This window comes from Symphalangus syndactylus, chromosome 19 (genome assembly GCF_028878055.3).
Source record: "Symphalangus syndactylus isolate Jambi chromosome 19, NHGRI_mSymSyn1-v2.1_pri, whole genome shotgun sequence".
NCBI lineage: Eukaryota > Metazoa > Chordata > Mammalia > Primates > Hylobatidae > Symphalangus > Symphalangus syndactylus.
In genome coordinates this window covers 75,235,882-75,259,994 of record NC_072434.2, presented here as the reverse complement: position 1 = coordinate 75,259,994, position 24,113 = coordinate 75,235,882, and the positions used below count along the sequence as shown (strand labels likewise).

Sequence of the window (24,113 nt, the reverse complement as noted above, 5' to 3'; positions counted from 1 at the left end):
TCTTGGCCCCTTTTAGCCATGGCTGAAGTTGGAGGGGTTGGAATGTAGGACACCACGTCCAGAGACTGCACAGAGCAGGGGGGCCCTGGGCCTGCCCACAAAACCATTTTTCCCTCTTAGGCCCCCAGGCCTGTAATGGGAGGGACTGTGGTGAAGGTCTCTGACATGCCCTGGAGCCATTTTCCCCATTGTCTTGGTGATTAACATTTGGCTCCTCATTACTTATGCAAATTTGTGCAGCTGGCTTGAATTTCTCCCAAGAAAATGGTTCTTTATTTTCTACCCCATCATCAGGATGCAAATATTCAAAACTTTTATGCTCTGCTTCCTTTTTAAACATAAGTTCCTATTTCAGATCATCTCTCTCAAGTTCAAAGTTCCCCAGATCCTAAAGGCAGGGGTAAAATGCTACCAGTCTCTTTGTGACAGCATAGCAAGAGTGACATTTGCTCCAGTTCCCAATAAGTTCCTTATTTCCATCTGAGACCACTTCAGACTGAACTTCATTGTCAACATTTCTATCAACATTTTGGTCAAAATCATTCAACAAGTCTCTAGGAAGTTCCAAACTTTCCCACATCCTCCTGTCTTCTGAGCCCTCCAAACTGTTCCAACCTCTGCCTGCTACCCAGTTCAAAAGTTGGTTCCACATTTTTTGATATCTTTACAGCAGTGTCCCACTCTCTGTGGTACTAATTTACTTGCCTAAAAATGCTGCAAATAGTACTCACACAATAATGCAGAGATAGGCAATCATTTGTACTAGTTTAAATAACTCTAAATGCCAAGCAAAAACCCAGATGTTTTCTATCATTCTTTGCTTGCTGGCTTTTGGTCCTTACACTTACTGCCTCATGGTTGCAAAATGGCTGTTTTGTCTCCAGACATTACATCAACATTTGAAGGAGGAAGAAGGGTTAGTGTCTGAGCCACTGACTCTGCTGATAAAAGGACAGAGAAAGCTCTCCTAAAAGCCCTCAACAGATTTCTGTTTGTCTCATTGGTCAGAACTATCTTAACTTGACCACTAATGGTTACAGAGGAGAGCAGTGATGCAGGATTTTTCTTGGTCCCTTTGCCAGTCAGGGACCTCTGGCTGGTGATGCTGGGGGTCTTGCTTGGGGCACACTACCTGTCACTAGAGGTGCCTCACCCAATCAGCCCCCCGGGTCAGGTCTGGCTTGTACACCAGTTCCTGAGTTTTTGTCCCATGCCCAAAATGAATGAGGCTGTGCTGGAACTCTGAAGGGTGAGGGTGATGGAGAATTTTTTTGACCAATGAAATAGCTTTCAGTGGGGAGGGGATGCAGGGGTGGTCTCCCTACCAGAAGGTGGGAAAGTCCCCCATGTGGCTGGGTCTGGGGCTTTTTATGGACTCAGAATGGGGAGTACGTGTTGATTGGTTTATGAGTATGCAAAAAAGGTTAAAGCAAAGACTCTACTCAAAGGTGGGCATGACAGTGTAGAAAATCAGTTAGGAAAGGACAGGTGTGTGTAAAATAGGTGAAGGGTGGGGATCAATCGAGGAAAGCACACCAAATAGGAAGACAAGTTCTCAATCCGGTCCAAGGATTTAACTTGTAGCTTGGCTTTCAGGCTTTAAACGCTCTTCAGCTTGGAGGGGGGGTTTCACCGAGGACCTGCCCCATCTGCCTAGGCATTTGGTTGCCTCCTCCTGCTCTTAGTAGGAAAGTGAGCATTTCATTTTCTCAATTTCTCTGTGGATGCGGACAAAGGAGAAAGGGCTAGGGAATAGGGGGGTGTAGTCAGCCTCCAACAGGTTATTACCACTGAAATTGTGCCCTAAAGAATTAAAGAAGTCAGTAACTAACAGAAATTCTTGAGTTTGCAAGGTAAGAAACAACTTGCTCAAATGCTGAAACTCCCTCTGCTTGTGAGATAAAACTAGCAGAAATCAGTTGGAACCACCATGGCCAACTGGAGTTTGCACACAGTGAGCTTGCTGAAGTCACGGCCTGAATTTCTACCACGTGCTTCATATTAACCCCCTGAAATTTTCTCATGGGACCCCTGAGGCAGCATGAAGAGATAACTGTGCAAACCTGAGGACTTTCTAGGCCTCCCCTTTCCTTTCACTAATCACCTACAACCCCAATATCCACCCCCTAAACCTTTTCTAATAAAATTATGCCCTGCCTTAAAGCCATCTCAGGGAGACAGGTTTGAGCTTGACCCCTGTTGCAATAGAAAGCTTTTCTTTTGTCAAAAACCCAGAGTCATAGCATTGGCTTCTACTGCATCAGGCAGCAATCACTTTTTGCTTGATAATACCACTTTTCATAAGTACCTGAAACTGGATTCACCAATTATGTCAGCTAATGTTGACATTGATAGAGGCAAACGACTCATTTCTTATTTATAAATCTGCAACTGTTGACAAGAAAAGCCACTGGCTTGGTTATAACTTTTGAAATGTGCTGGAATCAGCCAGCCGTGGTGGCTCATGCCTGTAATTCCAGCACTTTGGGAGGCCGAGGCAGGCGGATCACGAGGTCAAGAGATCGAGACCACCCTGGCTAACACGGTGAAACCCCGTCTCTACTAAAAATACAAAAAATTAGCTGGGCATGGTGGCGGGCGCCTGTAGTCCCAGCTCCTAGGGAGGCTGAGACAGGAGAATGGCGTGAACCCGGGAGGTGGAGCTTGCAGTGAGCCGAGATGGCGCCACCGCACTCCAGCCTGGGCAACAGAGCGAGACTCCGTCTCAAAAAACATAATAATAATAATAATAATAATAATAATAATAATAATAATAATAAATAAAAAGAAATGTGCTGCAATCACAAAATTTCCCAGAACTTTATCTTATATGACTGTTTTCCTCCAGCTCATGGACAGTTATGTCTGAATCAACAGCAGTCCACAGGGCACTGCCCGAGGTATCAGGTGATGTCTAAAAGGATTCAATAGGAGGAGCAGGCGTCTGGGAATATACCCAAGGAAATAAAGTCAACACCTAGTAACAACATCTGCACTCCCAAGTTCAATGCAGCATTATTCACAATAGCCAGGATACGGAAACGACTTCTGTCTGTCAACAGATGAATAGATAAAGATTTGGCATACTGTATATACACAATGGGATACTATTCAGCCTTCAAAAAAGCATAAAGACCAGGCATGGTGGCTCATGTCTTAATCCCAGCACTCTGGGAGGCTGAGGTGGGCAGATCACTTGAGCTCGGGAGTTTGAGACCAGCCTGGGCACCGAGGTGAAACCCTGTTTCTACAGAAAGTACAAAAAAGTTAGCCAGGTGTCATGGCATGCATCTGTAGTCCCAACTACCAGGGAGGCTGAGGTGGGTGGATCACTTAAGCCAGGGAGGTCAAGGCTGCAGTGAGCCATGATTGTGCCACTGCACTCCAGCCTGGGTGACAAAGTGAGACCCTGACCCTGTCTTACAAAAAAAAAAAAAAAAAAAGCGGTGTGGAACTGTGCTGCTTGCTCAATGTGGATGACTCCGGAAGACATTATGCTAAATGAAACAAGCCAGATACAGAAAGGAAAATACTGCATGATCTCATTTATATGTGGAATCTTTTTTTTTTAAGTGAATATACAGAGATAGAGAATACAACAGTGGTTACTAGGAGTTGAGGAGGAGAGCAGGGAGGAGATGCAGGTCAAATGATACAAAGCAGCAGATATGTACGATGAACAAGTCTAGAGATACAGTGTACAACATGACGACTATACTTAAAAACGTCACATTGCACTTGGGATTTTTGCCAAAAAAGTAGACTTTACGTGTCCTTGCCACCTAAATGAGTAACTATGTGAGATGTGGATATGTTAATTTTCTTGACTACCATAATCATTTTACTATCTTCATGTCAAAATATCATGCTGTACAACTTATATAAATACAATAAAAATTATTATTAAAAAAGAAAGAACAGGCGGAGAATGGTGGCTTATGCCTGTAATCCCAACACTTTGGGAAGTTGAAGTAGGAGGATCACTTGAGACCAGTAGTTCAAGATCAGCCTGGGCAACATAGCAAGACCCTACCTCTACAAAAAATAAAAATAAAAAAATTAGCCAGATATGGTAGCATGCACCTGTAGTCCTAGTTACTCTGGAGACTGAGGCGGGAGGATTCTTTGAGACATGATCTTGCCACTGCACTCCAGTTTGGAGGACAGAGCAAGACCCCAACTCTAAAACAACACACAAAAATACAGCCATTTCTCCTGGGTGAAATGGAGGAGCGTGGACTATTTTGTTTTGTCAGGAGTCTAAAGCCCATGTGAGCCAGCTTAAGAAAATTCTGTTTGTATTTGAGTGTTCTTTATTAGAAAGAAATGGACTTTTCCCTAATGAGCCCATTTTACAAATTGAGAGCTCCAAATGCCCAGTTCCAGCCCCCATGATATAGATGGGCAGCAATGAGGACCAGAAATGCTGGGAAGTGTCCTTGTCATGCAAGGAAAACTTGGAACTTCAAGGATCCATCATGGGATGCAGGACAGTAGGCTCTACCCCTCTCCCTGCTTTCCAGTAAATGATGTTCAGGGCTCACATGCCTCTCCCAAGGCATGATGTGGGGTTGCAGTTCTGATTCCAGCAGAGACAAGGCTCCTGTGAAACAATTAGTTTTGGCTCAGAGGCAAAAAATGGAAACCCCATTCCTGTATTTACCCTTCATTCTTTCTTTACCTCATACAGCTGGTTCCAGGTTTGATTGCATCATATACATAAATCAATAATCTCCTGCTTTCCTGGTTTGGTTTAGTTTTGCTGGAGAGAGGATTTTATGTGTTCGTCCCATGACTAGCTGGGTGGTCAGGAGATTGGAAAGTAGGAGTTCTAGTTTAGAGCAAGTCTCATCTCAGAAACCAGAGAGTAGAACTGATCCCAAACATCATCATCCCAATAGCACCTGCCTCACTGAAAATCATGCTCCGCTGACTCCATATGTGGCTGGTTTCCTGGATCCGATTCTGACTGATGGTATATTAGTCTGTTCTCATGCTGCTAATAAAGACATACTAGAGACTGGGCAATTTATAAAGAAAAAGAGGTTTAATGGACTTACGTGTTCCACGTGGCTGGGGAGGCCTCACAATCATGGTGGAAGGTGAAGGAGGAGCAAAAGCACATCTTACATGGTGGCTGGCAAAAGACAGAAAGCATGTTCAGGGGAACTTCCCTTTATAAAACCATCAGATCTCATGAGACTTATGCACTATCACAAGAACAGCACCGGAAAGACCCATCCTCATGATTCAATTACCTCCCACTGGGTCCCTCCCACGACACATGGGGATCATGGGAGCTACAATTCGAGATTTGGGTGGGGACACAGCCAAACCATATCAGATGGCTTATTTGGTTTCTATGTAGAACCTCTGCTTTTCATTCAACAGTCTTCATTTAGCCACAGATAAGCTCTGTCCCTAACTTCCACTGATGGAATGAACATGTAATAAACAGAAGGTGCCTACTGGGAAGAAAACTGGCCTGAATCTGAGCTGGGTCAAATGTCTGTGGTCAGTTTGAATGGCTGCTCCTTATGGGAATAATTTACATTCTCAATAAAATTCTCTAGCAATTTTTTGATTGATTGTAAGGAGCTTTAAAGCCTTACATAGAAGATCCCCCAGCTGATAGTCAGCCTTGGGCATGGATTAAGGGCTTTTAACCAATCTTGCAACAAGTTTAAGCAGGTATTCTTTATTGGGTCCAATCTAACCAAAATTATTTTCTTATGTTCTCCCCAGTAACGTGTCATTATTAAGAGAAGTTTGGCTTGCTTAGAGGCCAAATTTAGAGGGTCCTGAAATTTTATTTTCTTTTATACCGCTTTCCAGCGTGTTACCTGATCAGTTGTTTATTATCTTTGCTGTTGAATGGAGTGATCATTCCAGGGGCCAGAGGCAGGAGGCCCAGGCACAGTGGAAACTCTCCCAAAGACCAGGAGCTTTGTTTTGTTCCCTGACATACGCTGAGCACCAGCAATAGTGAATGAATGAAACAAATTGTGAGGCTTTAAAGAACTGAAATATTTAAACACTGGGCACAAGGTTGGTGCTTAATCAGTGCTAGATCCTTACCTCCCCCTTGTGTCCAGGTCTACTTGTTACTGCAGTTAAACCACTTGCTGATCCTCAAACAACTAGTTAGTGGCACAGCCAGGCCTAGGACCCCTGTCTCTACTGTTCCGACTAACCCATTCGCAGGCAGGAGCACTTTGAATGGTCTCTTATTTTAAAAAAATTAAATTAAAATTGTCTATTTATTTAGAGACAGAGTCTTACTCTGTAGCCCAGGCTCGAGTGCAGTGGTGCAATCATAGCTCACTGTAACCTCCACCTCCTGGCCTCAAAAAGCGTTTTGAATTACAGGTGCGAGGCACTGTACCTCGCCTGAATGTTCTCTTCAGACAAAGCCACCTCTAAGTCACTGTGGGGCCCCAGACAAGTAATTTTTGAGGAGTCCCTATCTATAGGAACAAAGTAATTTTAAAAATGTATTTCAGAATTTACAGGCCCATGGGAGATACGATTTTTTTTAATGAAGATTTGGAGTAATGGGTAAAAAAGAGGTACTTGTGTATTTGTTTATTGTTCAGTCAGTGAATGTACAGCTTCTGCCTCATATCCAGGCACCATCTCTTCCTGCTCTTTGTTGTTAAATGATCCATTCCTGGGTAATTTCATGTCTGCCACCATGGATATGCCGTGGCTCCTCCTTGTGTTGAAGCAGGATCTTCCTTCCTGTCCCTTCAGTGCCCTAATACCGTGTATTTAAGGCTGGACACATCACCACTCCCAACCTGCCTCACCCACTGCGTCACTTGTGATCACTGGCTTCTGGCAACTCTGACCAAGGTCTCTATCATGCCCCGTTATAATGACTACAAAAGCAAGTCTTACCTATAGGAAAATAAGAATTATAACCCTTTTACTGGTCATGTGAAACTTACCACTTGCAATTTGTACAGCATAAACATAGAACAGCACATCTTTCAATGCCTGCATCCTGAAGGCATTTTGTTTGTGTCTTTTAATCTGGCTGCGCTATTGTTGGTGTTTAGCAGTCTCCCCAGCTACACTGGAAGCTTCCAGAAGGCACTTTTCACTTGCTTGTGTGTTTTTCCCAGTGTCTATTAGAGGCCTTTGCACAGGGTAGGCTCTTTGGAGCAGCTGAAGGTCACACATCCCATGAGCGGGCAGCAGGGTCAGAAATGGCCCCCGTGTTGCCTAAGCAAGACTCTCCCCTGCCCTCTGCCCTCCACACCTCCGGCCTGCATGTCCCTGTTGCCTCTTGGGGGCACATCTCCCGGGGCTGGGTCAGAAGGCCTGGGTGGTTGGCCTCAGGTTGTCACACACCTAGGGAGATGCTCCCGTTTCTGGGAACCTTGGCCCCGACTCCTGCAAACTTCGGTAAATGTGTAACTCGACCCTGCACCGGCTCACTCTGTTCAGCAGTGAAACTCTGCATCGATCACTAAGACTTCCTGGAAGAGGTCCCAGCGTGAGTGTCACTTCTGGCGTCTGTCCTTCTGGCCAGCCTGTGGTCTGGCCAAGTGATGTAACCCCCCTCTCCAGCCTGTGCACAGGCAGCCTGGGAAGAGCTCCATCCCCACCCCTCAGATATAAATAGGGCCTCGTGACCCGGCCAGGGGAAGACGCTGCCGCTGTTCTGGGTACTGCAGCAGAAGGTAAGCCGGGGTCCCCCTCAGCTCCTCCTTGGCCTTGTCTCTCTCAGATGTAACTGAGCTGTGGGCCAGGAGGAAAAGGCCGGGAGGAGGCACGGTGATGACTGCACCTCTCCCCTCCCATAAGGCCAGTCATCCGACGCGGGCTTTCCCCCACTCAGTGCCCACCCAGAGACTTATAGGAGGAGCTGCTCCTCCTTAGCAGTAGGACAAGATGGTCACGTCTTCCTGCTTCCGCTGAGAAGAGTTAGGGTCCTCAGGGACAGAGCAGACTGGCACAGGAGCAGAGTCATCATGGCCAAGAATCCACAGGGTCCTCTTGCCATCAGGAGAAATAGCAGGGCTTGTGCAGGAAGTGGGGCTGGAGGGAAGGGCTGGGCTCAGTCAGTCCCTAGCTGGGATCCCCAGAGTGGTCACCCTACCCCTCCCTCGAGACAGACTGCCTGCCTGTGTGTCATCAGGCTGGTCACCGTCTCCCTGAACCTCGATTTGCTCACCTATAAAATGGGACTAATAATGATGCCTGGGCTCCCTCTCTCAGGGGCTCTGGTATAGCTGAAGAGAACTAATATAACATGAAAGTGCTTTCTAAGCTTTGGGATAAGCTAAAAGGCAGATTCCAATTTTATTCGAGGGCAGCGTAGATTGGTGCTTAAGCTTGTGGATGACAGAGTCAGGGGGCCTGGTTCTGAGTCCTAGTTCTGTCTCTTCCCAGCTGTGTGACTTTGAACAAGTCACTGGACCTGTCTGTTCCTCTGCAAAACAGCATGAACCAATTCATTACCTACTTCTGCAGGAGGCAGCGGGTCCCAGGGACTATCCTAGGAATGTGGGCTGTATTAGTAAACACAACAGCGGGAACCCTGTTCCGGGGCTCACATTCACATCAGAGCGAAGAGACAAAGATGCTGGACAGAATAAGTGCATAACTACATGGTACAGAGGGTTATAAGGAGGGAAAAGGGGAGCCGGATGAGAGAGCTGGGACTGCCTGGTGTGGTGGGGAAAGCTGCAGGGTGAAATACCGCATCAAGGGAACCTCAGGGAAGGTGAGGACTATGGTGAGGTCAGAGGGGTTGATATAAGAATGGTGCCCTGCAAATGACAGGCACCACAGGAGCGTGAGCCATCATCTTCACCTTTAGCATTCAGCCCGGGAGAAGTCGCGAGACATAGAAGGGGCAGGTGCTGGTGAAGAGGCAGGGGCAGGAGGGGAGGAGGTGGAGGGGTGCTCACGGCGAGGGTGTCAGGCCCGCCACCCCAGAGCACCATTACTCCCAGGACGCGGCTGGGTGCAGACCTGGAACCAGCCTAGGGAGCAGACGCAGATCACAACTGAGAACAAACGACAGTCTCTACCTCGAAAATGGCCCATGGAATTGCGTCTCTGGAGACAGTGCCTGCGCAGGAGCAGCACAGTGAGAGGGCTGCGTCAACCAGCGCCATCCAAACCCCGAACAGGTGGCGCTTGTCAGGCAGGACTTCCCAGCAGTTGGTTCCCACAGGTTTCCCCTGATGACCTGATTGGATGTGACTGTCTACATTAGGTGTGAAGTGGTGGCTTAGGCTTCTCTGCACAGAAATGCCTGCAAGCAGCAGGGAGAGTTTTCTGTTCTGTTTTTCCATGTCATGTGGCTCTTCCTGAGAACAGCGGATGGAGTCAAATGCATGGGGAGTGGGGTGAGATGGTAGCTGAGGTCAGAAGTCAGTCTCATTGGCATTTGAATGACTGAAGCGGAACAAAACATACCAGGTACTTCAGCAGCTGCACCGTGTTGAGGGCAGGTGCTGGTTACCGGTCTGGGTGAGGGAAGCCAGCTGCCAATGTAAGAAGAACGACTGGGTGTGCTTAGGTGAAGCAGAAAAATCTAGGCATCAAGGTGGCCTTGAGTCAGTGATGACATGCTACAGCTCCAAGGAAGCCTGGCCTAGCCCTGGGGGGACAGAAAAGGCTAAGAAGTGATGATATTGCAGTACACCCCCCTCCACAAGAAATGAGTGAGATGTGGTGCAAAATGTTAGAATTGAATGAATCAATAGAATAAATGTTCATCCTTTCAATCAAGAAGAGTCAGATGAAACGAATTAGCAGGGCCAGCCCAAGAACCTTCTCTTCTGGGGTCTCAGGGTAGCTTTCATTTGTAGCAGCTGAGGCTGAAGCCCAGCTGCAAGGCCTTTGAGAGAACGTGGTGCCGGACTCCCGTCTAGGGCAGGGGTTCTAAACCCTGCTTACATATCGGAGTCACCTGAGAATTTTTTTTTTTTTTATACCTGGTCACAGCACAGACTAAGGAATCCAACTATCATTGGGCAAGCCATGTTAGGTATGTGTGCCTTTGGGGCTCTGCAGGGGATAGCGCTATGCAGGGATGGTTGAGAGCTGGTTTTGGGGTTGGGACACGTGGGAAATACTTGGGCTTTGGGCTGAGCCCATGGTGCTCAATCCTGGCTGCATGTTAGGACCACAGGGAGACGAAAAAACCATCCCCAGCCCTCACTCTAGGGCCCTAGAATGAGCATCTCAGGGGTCTAGGAGGCCTCCACAAAGACCTACTGATTGGCACACACTTGTTTCTCTAGGAGGGAACTTACAGCTGCAGGCAGGAGCATGTTTTAATCTGCTTGGGCTGCCATAAGTACCACAGACTGGGAGGGTTTAACAACAGAAATGTGTTATCTCACAGTTCTGGAAGCTAGAAGCCCAGGAGCAAGCCATCAGCAGAGTTGGTTTCCTCTGGGGCCTCTATCCTTGGCTTGTAGATGGCCATCTTCTCTCTGTGTCCTCACGTGGTCTTCCCTCTGTGTGTGTCCGTGTCCTTAGCTCCCCTTCTCATAAGGACACAGGTCATATTAGATCAGGGCTCACCCTCATGGCCTCATTTTAACTTAATCATCTCTTTAAAGATCCTATCTCCAAATAATGGTCACATTCTGAGGTCCTGGGGTTGAGGACTTCAACACAGGCATTATGGCCGTTGGGGGAGGTAGGACATAATTCAGCTTATATTGGTGCATTTTGCACTTGGATCATGTAGATATTTTCCATGGAGCTTTGAATCCATTTCTTCTCTTCGTTTTTTTGTAGACATGAATGGATTTATTCTGAGCTAAATGGTGACAGGCAATATTGAGACAATGAAAAATCTGGTTAGATGGCACTTAACGGTCAGTTAATAATCACCTTTCACCCTTTGCAAAATGATATTTCAGGGTATGCGGAAGCGAGCACCCCAGTCTGAGATGGCTCCTGCCGGCGTGAGCCTGAGGGCCACCATCCTCTGCCTCCTGGCCTGGGCTGGCCTGGCTGCAGGTGACCGGGTGTACATACACCCCTTCCACCTCGTCATCCACAACGAGAGAACCTGTGAGCAGCTGGCAAAGGCCAATGCCGAGCAGCCCAAAGATCCCACCTTCACACCTGCTCCAATTCAGGCCAAGACATCCCCTGTGGATGAAAAGGCCCTACAGGACCAGCTGGTGCTAGTTGCTGCAAAACTCGACACTGAAGACAAGTTGAGGGCCGCGATGGTCGGGATGCTGGCCAACTTCTTGGGCTTCCGTATATATGGCATGCACAGTGAGCTATGGGGAGTGGTCCATGGGGCCACCATCCTCTCCCCAACGGCTGTCTTTGGCACCCTGGCGTCTCTCTACCTGGGAGCCTTGGACCACACAGCCGACAGGCTACAGGCAATCCTGGGTGTTCCTTGGAAGGACAAGAACTGCACCTCCCGGCTGGATGCGCACAAGGTCCTCTCTGCCCTGCAGGCTGTACAGGGCCTGCTGGTGGCCCAGGGCAGGGCTGATAGCCAGGCCCAGCTGCTGCTGTCCACGGTGGTGGGCCTGTTCACAGCCCCAGGCCTGCACTTGAAGGAGCCGTTTGTGCAGGGCCTGGCTCTCTATGCCCCTGTGGTCCTCCCACGCTCTTTGGACTTCACAGAACTGGATGTCGCTGCTGAGAAGATTGACAGGTTCATGCAGGCTGTGACAGGATGGAAGACTGGCTGTTCCCTGACAGGAGCCAGTGTGGACAGCACCCTGGTTTTCAACACCTACGTCCACTTCCAAGGTAAGGCAAACCCCTCTGCCGGCTCCGGCCCTAGGACTTAGTTTCCAATGCGTAGCTGAGCTCAGCAGGTCAGGCCTTGGAGATGGGCAGGGGGCAGCCCTGCGGACATACCTGGTGACCGCCCTTGAGAAGTGGGGAAGTGGCTGCTCCGCTGGGTCCCTGGATGGGCCGTCCACCTCCCGGACCTGCTGCCCTACTATGTGCACGACTATACAACATCCTTTTTCTTACATCATTTAATCCCCTTATGGTGTGGTGAAGAGGTATTTGTGCCTTTGTTTACCGGTGAAGAAATAGAGACTCGGAGAAACGAAGTGCCTTGCTGAAGATGGCACAGCCACCAGTGGGGGTCCTGGGATTGAAACCCACATCTCCTGGCCCCACAGCCCAGCTCTACACTCAGAAGGGACAGGTTCATGTCTCTTGAGAAGGTCAGGAACTGGGATCCCTGGCCCATGCAGAAATAAGCAATTGGCTTGCTTAAATCCCTTTCGTGTTAGGAGGGGCATTACTGAAAACCCCCTACTACAAAGATTGTTGATTTTTTGTTCTTCTTCTTTTTTTTTTTCTTTATTGAGACAGGGTCTTGTTCTGTCACCCAGGCTGCAGTGCAGTGGTTCAATCATTGCTCACTGTAGCCTTGAACTCCTGGCCTCAAGCGATCCTCCTACCTCTGCCTTCCAAAGTGTTGGGATTAAAGGTGTGAGCCACTGCACCCAGCCAAACATTGCTTAAAGCATTCATCTAACAAATACTTGTTGAGGATTTGTTGCTTGTAAGACTTTAAGCCTGGCATCTCAGAGGAGGCCAGAGGAGGGCTATATAGGCCCTGCCTCCAGGCTTTTAAAGGTCAATGGGTGAATGCCTAGGACATGGAGCTGCAGGGAAACGTGCTCTACAAGGTGCTCAGGGAAGGCTCGGAGCCCTCAGAGGACAGAGGTCACTGGGGAGTGGAGAGCAGGCCTTGCCTGGCAGTGAGGGAAATAGGGCTGGTGAAGCTAGGAGCAAGCATGATGAGCCCAGCCTGCAGAGTTTGGGGCAAGGAACAAGGATGGGGCGGTTGGCTTGGCATGAGTGTTGAACCAGAAAATGGGCCTGGGGAGGGCAGAGCTGGAGACACTTTGAATGCCATGCTTGGTAGGTGTGGGAATGGGGACACGTTCCATTCAGAGGTCATCCCGGAAGCCTGCCGTGTGTGGACTGGAGGCAGGGAGGATTGTTTGAAGGTTACGCAAGAGTCCAGGCACACAGTCATGGGAGCAGCTCGGCGAATCCATGGGTGGGGTGGGGCTGAGGGGTGTGTCTAAGAGACACTGAGGAGGCTCTGTCAAGATGTTAACCTCGTGAGGGACAGAGAGCCAGGCGGGCGGTGAAAGGACTGTGGAGAAAGAGGGTCAGTGGCGCATAGTGACTTTTCTTACCACGACAACCTCCTTGAGGACTTTCCCTTCGGGTTCAGGGGGAGGTGATAGATGGGGGGATTGCTCAGCCCTGGCACTGACTGGTCACTGGGGCAGAGGCCAGCCCGAGGGTTGCCCTGTTGAGGGTGGCAGCACACTATGCAGGGCAGAGCGGGGACACGTGGACTTAGCCTGCTGTTCCTAGGAGGAGTGCTGGGAGGAGCGCTCACTGAGAAGGAGGGTCCTGCAGAAGGCAAAGGCAAGAAAGCCAGTGGCATCTGAAATGGGTCTCCCTTCAAAAGACAGCACATGCCCCTGACCCGGACTGCACAGCCAGGCCAGGAGGAAGAATAAAAAAGCCAATCACATCGGGCCTCAAAGGAAGCCCGGGATCCTCGTCGGCCTCCACCACATGCTGCCCTGACCCTGCCCCACTTCCTAACCGTTGCTGGCCTCAGTTTCCATCAAAGGAGGCAGCCTCTTCCTGCCCACATGGTCTGTCCAGTGAGGAGATCGGGGGCTGTCTCGGGACCTCTAGGTTCCCCTTTAGCAATGACGTTCTATTTACGTGACCTCAGCAGGCAGCTAGATGTGTCCCACTAGAGAGGACCTGAGGATCTGGGGCCCGACGGGCTCCAGGGCACCCTTTGCCCAGCCCTTGCTGTGCTCCTGAGCACGGGGCGCTGGCCCCAGCGGTTTCCATGACACCAGGTCCTGACTTGACCTCGACAGATTTACCTAGCCTGCGGATGAGAATGGTGAGCTGTGTGTGTCAGACGAGCAGAGAGAAGACGGCAGCCACTCTCATGTCAAATCCCAGCGTCTTTTGGGAGGCAGCTTCCCTTTTTTGGTTTAGTTTGTTGGAAGAAAAGATATTGTCCTTTTCCCCCCTCTAATCTAAAAGCCTTGCCAGCCCGGGTGGGCAGCACCGAGGTCCCTGCAGGGAACATGCAAGGGGAACCCTGCAGTTTCCCGCTCACATGCCCTTCCGAGACTGAGTGCTCCAAGGACTGAGGACGAGGAATATGCCAGGTCTGCCACTGCCTTGTTTCACGAGACCCGGACCCAGGGGAGGCACAGCCATGCTCAGCTCCCACCTGCCAGTTCTGTCCTCCCAGCTGCCCTACTTTCATGCTGGGACCTCCGATTCAGTACAAAGGGAGACCTCACTGTTTCTGAACCATCTCTGCTCAGACTCCCAAGCGCCATGTGCCCAGGGGACTGCTCTGTGACAAACTCATACACAACTTCACCCTATTCTCCTAAAAACAACCACAGAATAGGCCTTTCTAGATGAGTGGGAGGACAGCCGAGGGCAGGGATGTGCTAGTGTAAGGTCGAGGCAGAGGGTGGGCTGCTGTCAGGGCGAGACCCCAAGTAACTGCCTCACGCACAAGTTCGTGTCCTTCTCCTACGACGGGCTCTCCCGAGTTCTCTGTCATCTCCACAGCCCTGTGAGCAGGAGGGGAAACAGAGGGCTCACCCCTGCCCCCAAGGGCCAGTGTGCAAATCCATTCATCACAACGAGGCTGTGTGAGTCTCCCCAGTAGCAAGGGCTGCTGAGGAATGGAGCCCTCGTTCCCCGGGGCATGCATGGCCAGCTCTGTATTCTATGACTGTGATGGGGGAGGGTGGGGGCCACAGGACAGCTGGCAGGTCCTGCCATGGCTGGGGCTAGACACGGATTAAAAAGTGAGCACGAGCAGGGGCCTCTAGGAGCAGTGGGATAGTGCGGTGGTGGCCGCATGTCATTCTACGTGCGTCCAAACCCACAGAGTGTAAAACGCCAGGAGGGAGACCCAAAGAAAACTACCAACTTTGAGGGCTGAGGACGTGTCAACGTAGGTTCATCAGTTGCAACAAATGGGCCACTCTGGTGTGAGATGTTGATCACGGGGGAGGCTGTGTAGTGGAGGACAAGAGTTATATGGGAACTTTCTGTACTTTCTGCTCGATTTTGCTGTGAACCTAAAGTCACTCTAAAAAATAACATCTCTTAAATTTTTTAAAAAGTGAGTATGTCAAACCACAGCCTTTGGGTCAGGACAGTTCTAGGTTTGAGTTGACCTGGCAGGTACCAGTGGCGTATGTCCCTTAAGGTGACAGAGGCAAAACCCCCGGTTTGGTGCCTGGCATGTTGTGTGTCTTGCAGGTGGCGGTTAGGGCTGCCTCAGTGAACTCAAATGGCTGCATTTTACAGGAGGAAGATTTGAGCCACACTTGCGGTCCTGTGGCCAGGAGAATGCTGAGTGGCCTGGGGTGGGCCAAGGAAGGAGGCTGAGGCAGGGAGAGGGGCAGGATCTGGGCCTTTGGTGTCTGCCAGCCCTCGTTCCTGCCCCTGTCCCGGGTGACTTCCCTGCCTGTCCCCTGTCTGGATTTCAGGGAAGATGAAGGGCTTCTCGCTGCTGGCCGAGCCCCAGGAGTTCTGGGTGGACAACAGCACCTCAGTGTCTGTTCCCATGCTCTCTGGCACGGGCACCTTCCAGCACTGGAGTGACACCCAGGACAACTTCTCGGTGACTCAAGTGCCCTTCACTGAGAGCGCCTGCCTGCTGCTGATCCAGCCTCACTACGCCTCTGACCTGGACAAGGTGGAGGGTCTCACTTTCCAGCAAAACTCCCTCAACTGGATGAAGAAACTGTCTCCCCGGTAGGAGCCTCCCGATCTCCCCTGGAATGTGGGAGCCACACTGTCCTGCCCAGGTTGGGGGCGGGGTGGGGAGTATCACACCCGAGCTGAGCCTTAGGTGCAGAGCAGGGCAGGGCCGTGGTGGCACGGGGCTGGGCAGGCGGCCTGTGTGTCTGTCTACCAGTTCTCCAGCCAGCCGGCACCCAGCTCTCCAGTTAGTGTCTGTCTTTCAGGTGCAGGCAAGGTAAAGGAGGAGAGGAAGAATGCTTTTTCTACACTTACACTTGCCTGGTAGTTTTGGAGGGGGAGAAAACATTGCAATCCGCCCTCTGAGAGAGGACCATTTTGGTCCCACACCTGACACACAGCACATCTGTGGCATCCAAGAGCTTCTTGGAACTGACTTGCCAGGAGGGTTCGGACTCCATGTGAGCGGGGGTGGGGCCTTCTCAGGGCGCGTCCCTTGACCCCAGAACACCCTTGCTGGCGGCTGGCGGCTGGCGGCTGGCGGCTGGGTGGGGATAGGTGTTGTTCGCTCCTCTTTCCTGCTGCAATTCCTTTCCATAGAGCCCTGGACTCAAACTACACATCACCCCAGATCATCGAGGCCTGGAAATCTGCTCCCAGAGGCAGGCATTGAGTGACACGATGGCTTGACATCAACTCTGGGTGTTTTTTATGTTTTAAAAATTGTGATGGTAAAATACACAGAACAAAATTTGCCATCATAACCATTTTTGAGTGCACAGTTCAGTGGCACTAGGCACATTCCCACTGTTGTGCAGCCATCACCCCCGTCCATCTCCGCTTATCTTCTCATCTTCCCAAACCGAAGCTCCGTCCCGCTGAAACACTAACTCTCCATTTCCCCTTCCCCTCGGCCCCTGGCAACCACCACGATGCCCTCGAGGTTCACCCATGTTGTAGCACGTGTCAGAATGTCCTTCCTTTTGAAGGCTGAATAATATTCCATTGCATGTGGTTACCACCTTTTGTGTATCCACTCATCCATCGATGGACACGGGGGTTGCTTCCACCTTTGAGCTGCTGTGAATAGTGCAGTGTACCCTGTAAACATGGGTGTACTGTCAGCAATTACAAGTGCTTGATACGTCACTGGAAATATCCATGGGCTCTGAAGGATGCCGAAAGATGGAAGAGGCTCTATACGAAGATCAATAGAGTTGACATAGCAACGTGTCCAGCACGAGGTTGACACTGTACCCTCCCGCCTCTCTCCTTTTCATGGGTGTCATGTCATCAAGAACACTGCTGTGGCAGTAGTAAGACACAGTGCATTATTTCAGAGAATAGCATTTAAAAATTACCCAAGTAACACACCTTCAATGCAGCCAACCTAAAAACAGAATGCACCAAAGGACAACCATTCCTAGGTCCTCATCGGTAAATGTTCTATGTCCCTCTCACAGTATTTCAAACGACATGAAGGATTTTTATTGTAGGTTTTGCTGAAATTTTCCCCAAGGGGGAGGATGACTTAGTTGGGTGAGAGGGGGAGCAAACATCCCTGTCGTCAGGGTTGGGTGCAAGGAGCATATGCCCGCCTGGCCTCTGGGAGAGCCCTCGCTGTGTGGCCTGGAGCCTTCCTAACTGTGCATCATCTCCCCAGGGCCATCCACCTGACCATGCCCCGACTGGTGCTACAAGGATCTTATGACCTGCAGGACCTGCTCGCCCAGGCTGAGCTGCCCGCCATTCTGCACACCGAGCTGAACCTGCAAAAATTGAGCAATGACAACCTCCGGGTGGGGGAGGTATGTGCAAGCCTGTGTCTTTGCCTGACCTGGGTTCCGAGTGTTCACAGGGTGGGAGGCATGGATGGAAGGGACACAGAGGAGGCTATGGGTGGGGCCAGCAGGGCAAGAGGGAGAGGAGAGTAGGGCCAAAGGTGGGAGAGAAGTGGCCAGAGCATTCTGGGGCTTTCCAGGTGCAGAGCAGCAAATCCCTCCCCATCCCTGCTCTGCCTCCTCCTGCTAGGTGTGTGCTCCACGGTCCTGCTCGGCCTTGCCTTGCCTCAGGGTCCTCCAGGGATCCTACAGTGGAGTTGAAACGGGGACGAACAGAGCAAGCACCCCTGGACCTGGTGCCCTGGGCCCAGCCCCTTCTTCAGGGAAATGCTGAGCAGCAGACAGAATGTCCCCCTGCCATGTGGCACCATGCACATCTGCAGCTACCAAGGATGTGCCTTGATGTTCTGGGCCCTGTGCTCAGTGCTGGGGAGAAAGTGGGAGTTCTTACGGGGGCCAGCGGGATGAGCCCTCTGTGCTGTTAGCTAAGTCCTGGCACTGGTGGGCCATGGCCAAGGGAGCCAGGAATTCTGCCTGGGACATCAGGGCAGAATGTGAAGATGGGAGGATGTAAGAGGTGTGTCAGGGAGGAGCCGGCATGTGAGTTTGGCCATTGTGGCCCATTAAGGGTCACCTACACACAGACACACCCTTGCCTACACTGAGGGGCAGGCATACACTGTGCATCCTCCTGGCAGGCTGGAAAATGTCCCCCTCCAGGACAGTGCACAGCACAGAGGTCCTGAGCCCACCCCGGCCCTCTAGCCCTCAGCACCCTGGGTCCCCCAGTGTGCCCTCAGAATGATCCTGATGTCTGCTGCTTTGCAGGTGCTGAACAGCATTTTTTTTGAACTTGAAGCGGATGAGAGAGAGCCCACAGAGTCTACCCAACAGCTTAACAGGCCTGAGGTCTTGGAGGTGACCCTGAACCGCCCATTCCTGTTTGCTGTGTATGATCAAAGCGCCACTGCCCTGCACTTCCTGGGCCGCGTGGCCAACCCGTTGAGCACAGCGTGAGGCCAGGGCCCCAGAACACAGCGCCTGGCAAGGCCTCTGCCCCTGGCCTTTGAGGCAAAGGCCAGCAGCAGATATCAACCCTGGACAAATCAGCGATGTGTCACCCCCAGTCTCCCACCTTTTCTTCTAATGAGTCGACTTTGAGCTGGAAAGCAGCCGTTTCTCCTTGGTCTAAGTGGTGCTGCATGGAGTGGGCAGTAGAAGCCTGCAGCAGCGCAAATGCGCCTCCCAGTTTGCTGGGTTTATTTGAGAGAATGGGGGTGGGGAGGCAAGAACCAGTGTTTAGTGCAGGACTACTATTCCAAAAAGAATTCCAACCGACCAGCTTGTTTGTGAAACAAAAGAGTGCTCCCTTTTCAAGTTGAGAGCAAAAATTGGGTTTTAAAATTAAAGTATACATTTTTGCATTGCCTTTGGTTTGTATTTAGTGTCTTGAATGTCAGAACATACCTCCGTGTAGTGTCTACAACACCTTAGTTTTTTCCACAGATGCTTGTGATTTTTGAACAACACGTGAAAGACGCAAGCATCAGAATTTCTGTTTGAATGTGGAACCATAGCTGGTTATTTCTCCCTTGTGTTAGTAATAAACGTCTTGCCACAATAAGCCTCCCAAAATTTTATCTTTCATTTAGCAGCCAAACAGATGTATACAATTTAACAGATAGACTGTGCAAACGAAAGTGCTTTCCTGGACTTTGGGTGGAATTTCCATGGGAGGTCTGAGCCAGTACTTAGCAGTCCTTTGAAGTTTTAGGTGATGCTTTTCTCTGGACACTTCCATTGGTAAGCAGTGGTGGCCATCTGTGTGATGGATGGGGGGGGGGGAAGAGGGTGACAGGGAAGGCCCCATACCCCATGTGGCACCTGGGAAAGGAACCAGGCAGATGGGACTTCTTCTGTCCTGGTGACACAGGGCCAGACTGCTGCTGGTATTGTGCCCCGGGAGTGGAAGGTAGAGAAATAAATCTTCACAAATAAATATTTGCAATTTTTCCCCATCTGTTGAGTGCCTGTGCTCCTCCTCGATGGGATTAGGCCCACAGTTCAGAATCTTGGGGACAGCCAAGGAGGCAGTAGGCACCCAGCAGGCCCATGGCCGTCGGCTGATAGTAATGGTGATGCTGTCCTACCTATGTGTGTAAGGCATTCGATCTTCCTCCCTTCCATACATATTGAAATAAATAAGCCATGCAATGTGTTAGCTATTGATCAGAACTAAAGTGGAGTTGGCCACGGGGATTACAAATCTTGGCTTCTCCCCCTCATGTTCCCGAAAGTCTTCCCCTGGTTTTGAACATGTCTCCCTAGCTCGATGTCAAGGTGAGGGATTCTGTCGGTGACAGCAGTGCCCTTAGTTGCTTTGTCGTAACTCCCGGTCACCAGTTTTATTCAGTTACCTTCCAGTCCCACTCTCAGTGCTTCCTGGCTTGTTCTGCTCTCAAAGCGGGTAGAGCTGGCACACATGGACTCTCCGAAACGGCTGCAGGATGCCAAGTTTCTCGGGAGAACTGGAAGCACAGAGACCAGAAGTGCCTTAAGGTCTCGCTATTCAAAATGTGGCGCTTGGACCTGGAGTGGCAGCAGCTGCCCTGGGAGCTTGTTAGAATGTGGCTTCTCACACCCCTCCTGGATCTACAGAGTCAGAATCTGCAGTTTTACAGGAGGTCCAGGCTTGGAAGTTGCTCGTAGTGACCCGAGACAGCGCAGCCATGTGCTGGAAAAACAGAGCATTTAAGTTTGTGACTTTATTTTAAAAGGCAGCTGCAGTCAACAAACCAATTTCTTCTACTTAGAGGCGGCTTTGGCTTCTGGAAGTCTCTAAGAGTATAAAGTTGCCAACCAGCGCTGTTCTCCCGCTGTTTTCTGTGCACTTATAAATGGGAAGTTGGGTCAGGATAGATCTCTCAGCTATTACAAGGATACAAAATATGAACATTTTGCAAGTTACTTAACACACACACACACACACAATTAATTCCACAGGTCAGTTTCTCTGAAACACTTTTTCACTAAATTCTGTCTTCCTGGAGTTGCAAGTGCCTATCTCCTAGACAAAGCAATTACTCACCAACTACAATCACTGTCAATCCGAGATTTCAGCTGGGCATGAGACCACGATCAGGGGATGCTTCGAACAGCCTCTGAGGAAACTAGTGCGTTTGAAAAATGGAAACATATTTATTACTCACTTGGCAGTAAAACCTGATGGGGACAGACGTCAGGCTGTTTAAGATCCTCAGAAGAAAAAGTTGATAGTGTGAATATTCCTAAATTTGCCACACGAAGATGTACGTGTGATTATAAGGTGCTGTTCCAGAAGCCCCTGGGGGTGTTATGGGATATACACTATATGGGCCACTTTACCTTCCTAAAATCTGAAAAATTTCAGCTACAGAAACATGGACTGAAGGTTTTGAATAGCGGATGGTGAATTTGAATACCATCCCGTGTAATTTTTTTTTTCCTAGCAGACTTTAGTTTTTTAGAGCAGTTTTAAGCCCACACCAAAACTGAGAGGAAGATACAGCAATTTCTTATATACCCCCTACTCCCTTCCAGTCTCCCCCATCGTTGACATCCCCCACCCAGAGTGGTCCATTTCTTACAACGCACGAACCTACATCGACACATCATTATTACTCAACGTCCATCGTTTACATCAGGGTTGGCTGTTGGTGTTGTACATTCTATGGGTTTAGACAATTTTCAGGAGTTTCACTGACCTGAAAATCCTCTGTGTCCCTCCTATTCACGCCTCCTTCCCTCCTAACCACTGGTAACCACCGATCCTATTCCCATCTTCTCCATAGTTTTGCCTTTCCCACCCAGGATGTCATAGAGTGGAATCATTCAGTATGTGGCCTTTCCAGATTAGCTTCTTTGACTTAGTAATATGCATTTAAGGTTCCTCCATGTCTTTTCATGATAGCTCATTTCTTTTTTATTGCTAAATACTATGCCACTGTCTGGATGTTTCACAGTTTATTTATTCACCTACTGAAGGACATCTTGGTTGTTTCCAAGTTTTGACAATTGCGAATAAAGCTGCTACAGACACCCATGTGTGGGTTTTTGTGTAGACATGTTTACCCCACACAATTTTTAAAGTTGCTCAATGATCAGAGATGTTCTGAGTGACTCTGATAGACCCACAAACATGTCAGTGACTCTATCCCTTCAAGAGAGTAAGGGTCTCAGGGCCCACACCCCTGAACTTGAGTAACCTCATTCTTAAGTTAGCTGGAGCCAGGAGAGGAGTTTATGACTAAGTCCTCAAAAGCCAACACAACAGAAACAAAAATTGACAACTGGTACTAAGTAAACTAAAGAGCTTCTGCACAGCAAAAGAAACTACCAACAGAGGAAACAGATTAACTAAAGAATGGGAGAAAATATTAGTAACTATGCATCCAACAAAGGTCTAAGATCTAGAATCCATAAGGAACTTAAACAAATCAACAAGTAAAAACAACCCCATTAAAAAGTGGGCAAAGGACATGAACAGACACCTCTCAAAAGAAGACACACAAGCGACCAACAAATATGAAAAAATGTTCAACATCCCTAATGATCAGAGAGAGGAAAATCAAAACCACAGTGAGATACCATCTCACACCAGTCAGAATGGCTACTATGAAAAAAATCAAAGGAACAAAAGACGCTGGTGAGGCTGAGGAGAAAAGGGAACACACACACTGTTGCTGGGATTGTAAATTAGTTCAGCCCCTGTAGAAAGCAGTTTGGAGATTTCTCAAAGAACAAAAAAATAGCATTACCATTGACCCGGCAATCCCATTACTGCATATACACCCAGAGGAAAATAAACCATTCTACCAAAAAGACACATGCACTCATATGTTTACCACAGCACTATTCACAATAGCAAAGACATGGAATCAACCTAGTGTCTATCAGTGGTGGACTGGATACAGAAAATGTAGATATACACCATGGAATACTCTGCAGCTATAACAAAGAATGAAATCATGTCATTTGCAGCAACATGCATACAGCCAGAGGCCATTATCCTAAACAAATTAATGCAGGAACAGAAAACCAAACACCACATGTTCTCACTTAGAAGGGAGAGCTAAACACTAGGAACACATTGGGCCATAAATATGGGAACAACCGACACTGGAGACTCTAAAAAGGGGAGGAAAAGAGAAGGTCAAGGGTTGGAAAATTATCTACTTGCTACTATGTTCACTATTTGGGTGACAAGTTCCATTGAAGCCCAAATCTCAGCATCACACAATATATTCATGTAACAAACATGCATATGTACACCCTGCAGCTAAAATGAAAAACAGAAAGTTACGTGGAGTGAGTGTCATCCTTCGAGGCTTGATTCTATGTTTTGTGAGGTGGCTTCAGCGCAGCCCTTTACATCAGGTTAATTTGGCTCCACTGCTGGGGCCATACCCCCACCCTCCACGTCTTTCCACTCTGGACACACTTTTCCCGGGCCCGTTTTGCTCTAGGGCTTTTTTCTACCTGCTCCTTTCTGGGGATTCTTTCCTTGGCCTTGACAACCTCTTTACACAGGCTGGCTGGTCAATGCCCAGCTCCAAAAGCAAAGCGACGCCCCACAGACCTCTCTCCTCTCCATTACTCTGCACCCCTAGTTCCAGCCTTTTCAGTGTCCTCAAACTCTACACTGCCTCCTCTCAGGGAGTGGGCTGGGCTCTGGATGCTCCTGTGCATCCACAGACCCTCCATGCTAGACGCTGGGCCATCGCAGGACCCCCCACCTGCCCCTTCTCTCTAGGACCCGGCACTGCCGGCATCCAACACTGAGCAGTGCTGTTTCACACAGTGTCGATTTTCAGTTGTTCAGGATGGGAGGGTCAATCAAGTCCCAACATGCCATCAAGCTGGATTACACAAGAGATTTAAACAGTCAGAATGCCACTCTGAATCTCGCTCTGTTGTCCAGGCTAGAGTGCAATGGTGCAATCTCTGCTCACCACAGTCTCCACCTACCGCATTCAAGCAATCCTCCTGCCTCAGCCTCCTAAGTAGCTGGGAATACAAGTGCCCGCCACCATGCCCAGCTAATTTTTGTATTTTTAGTAGAGACAGGGTTTCGCCATATTGGCCAGGCTGGTCTCGAAACTCCTAACCTGAGGTGATCCGCTCACCTTGGCCTCCCAAAGTGCTGGGATTACAGGTGTGAGCCACCGCGCCTGGCCAATAATACATTTTAGTTCAAGATTAGTGAGAGCTAAGGAAAAATGAGAATGCTGATTGTTCTGAAATTCAGTCTCCACATGAAAACCAGCTGAGGGTTGAGTGGCAAATGGAGAAACTTTCACAATCAAATGAAGGTAACACTTCCTTCACTCAACAATTTACAGATGTTCACAGCCATCCAACAGGAAGCTTAGTGGCTGATCAAAAGTAGCAGGATATTTTCAGGGTAAAAACTGAGACTCATGGGCAGCACCAAGAATGTCTGCACATCTCAAAAGACAGACAGCATTTCCCTTAGGGCGCTGA

General features: G+C 49.4%; 1 protein-coding gene across 2 annotated transcripts; it reads left to right on the top strand.

The window, feature by feature from the left end:
* Positions 1–7,586: 7,586 nt before the first annotated feature.
* AGT (angiotensinogen) lies at positions 7,587–19,020 on the top strand. Of its 2 annotated transcripts, none has more exons than XM_055234467.2 (5): positions 7,587–7,688; positions 10,896–11,754; positions 15,537–15,804; positions 17,414–17,558; positions 18,420–19,020. In XM_055234467.2, the coding sequence occupies exons 2-5, from the start codon at positions 10,899–10,901 to the stop codon at positions 18,606–18,608; spliced, it is 1,458 nt and encodes a 485-aa protein (XP_055090442.1). In that variant the 5' UTR covers positions 7,587–7,688; positions 10,896–10,898; the 3' UTR covers positions 18,609–19,020. The 2 variants fall into 2 exon arrangements, with proteins under 2 accessions (XP_055090442.1, XP_055090441.1); XM_055234466.2 differs by lacking the exon at positions 7,587–7,688 and adding an exon at positions 9,084–9,103.
* Positions 19,021–24,113: the final 5,093 nt, after the last annotated feature.

Bases quoted from the DNA above. Each gene is read 5' to 3' on its own strand.
- AGT (XM_055234467.2), top strand. From the start codon at position 10,899: ATGCGGAAGCGAGCACCCCAGTCTGAGATGGCTCCTGCCGGCGTGAGC. The intron at 15,805-17,413 runs GTAGGAGCCTCC...TCATCTCCCCAG, and splicing joins ATGAAGAAACTGTCTCCCCG to GGCCATCCACCTGACCATGC. The intron at 17,559-18,419 runs GTATGTGCAAGC...GCTGCTTTGCAG, and splicing joins ACAACCTCCGGGTGGGGGAG to GTGCTGAACAGCATTTTTTT.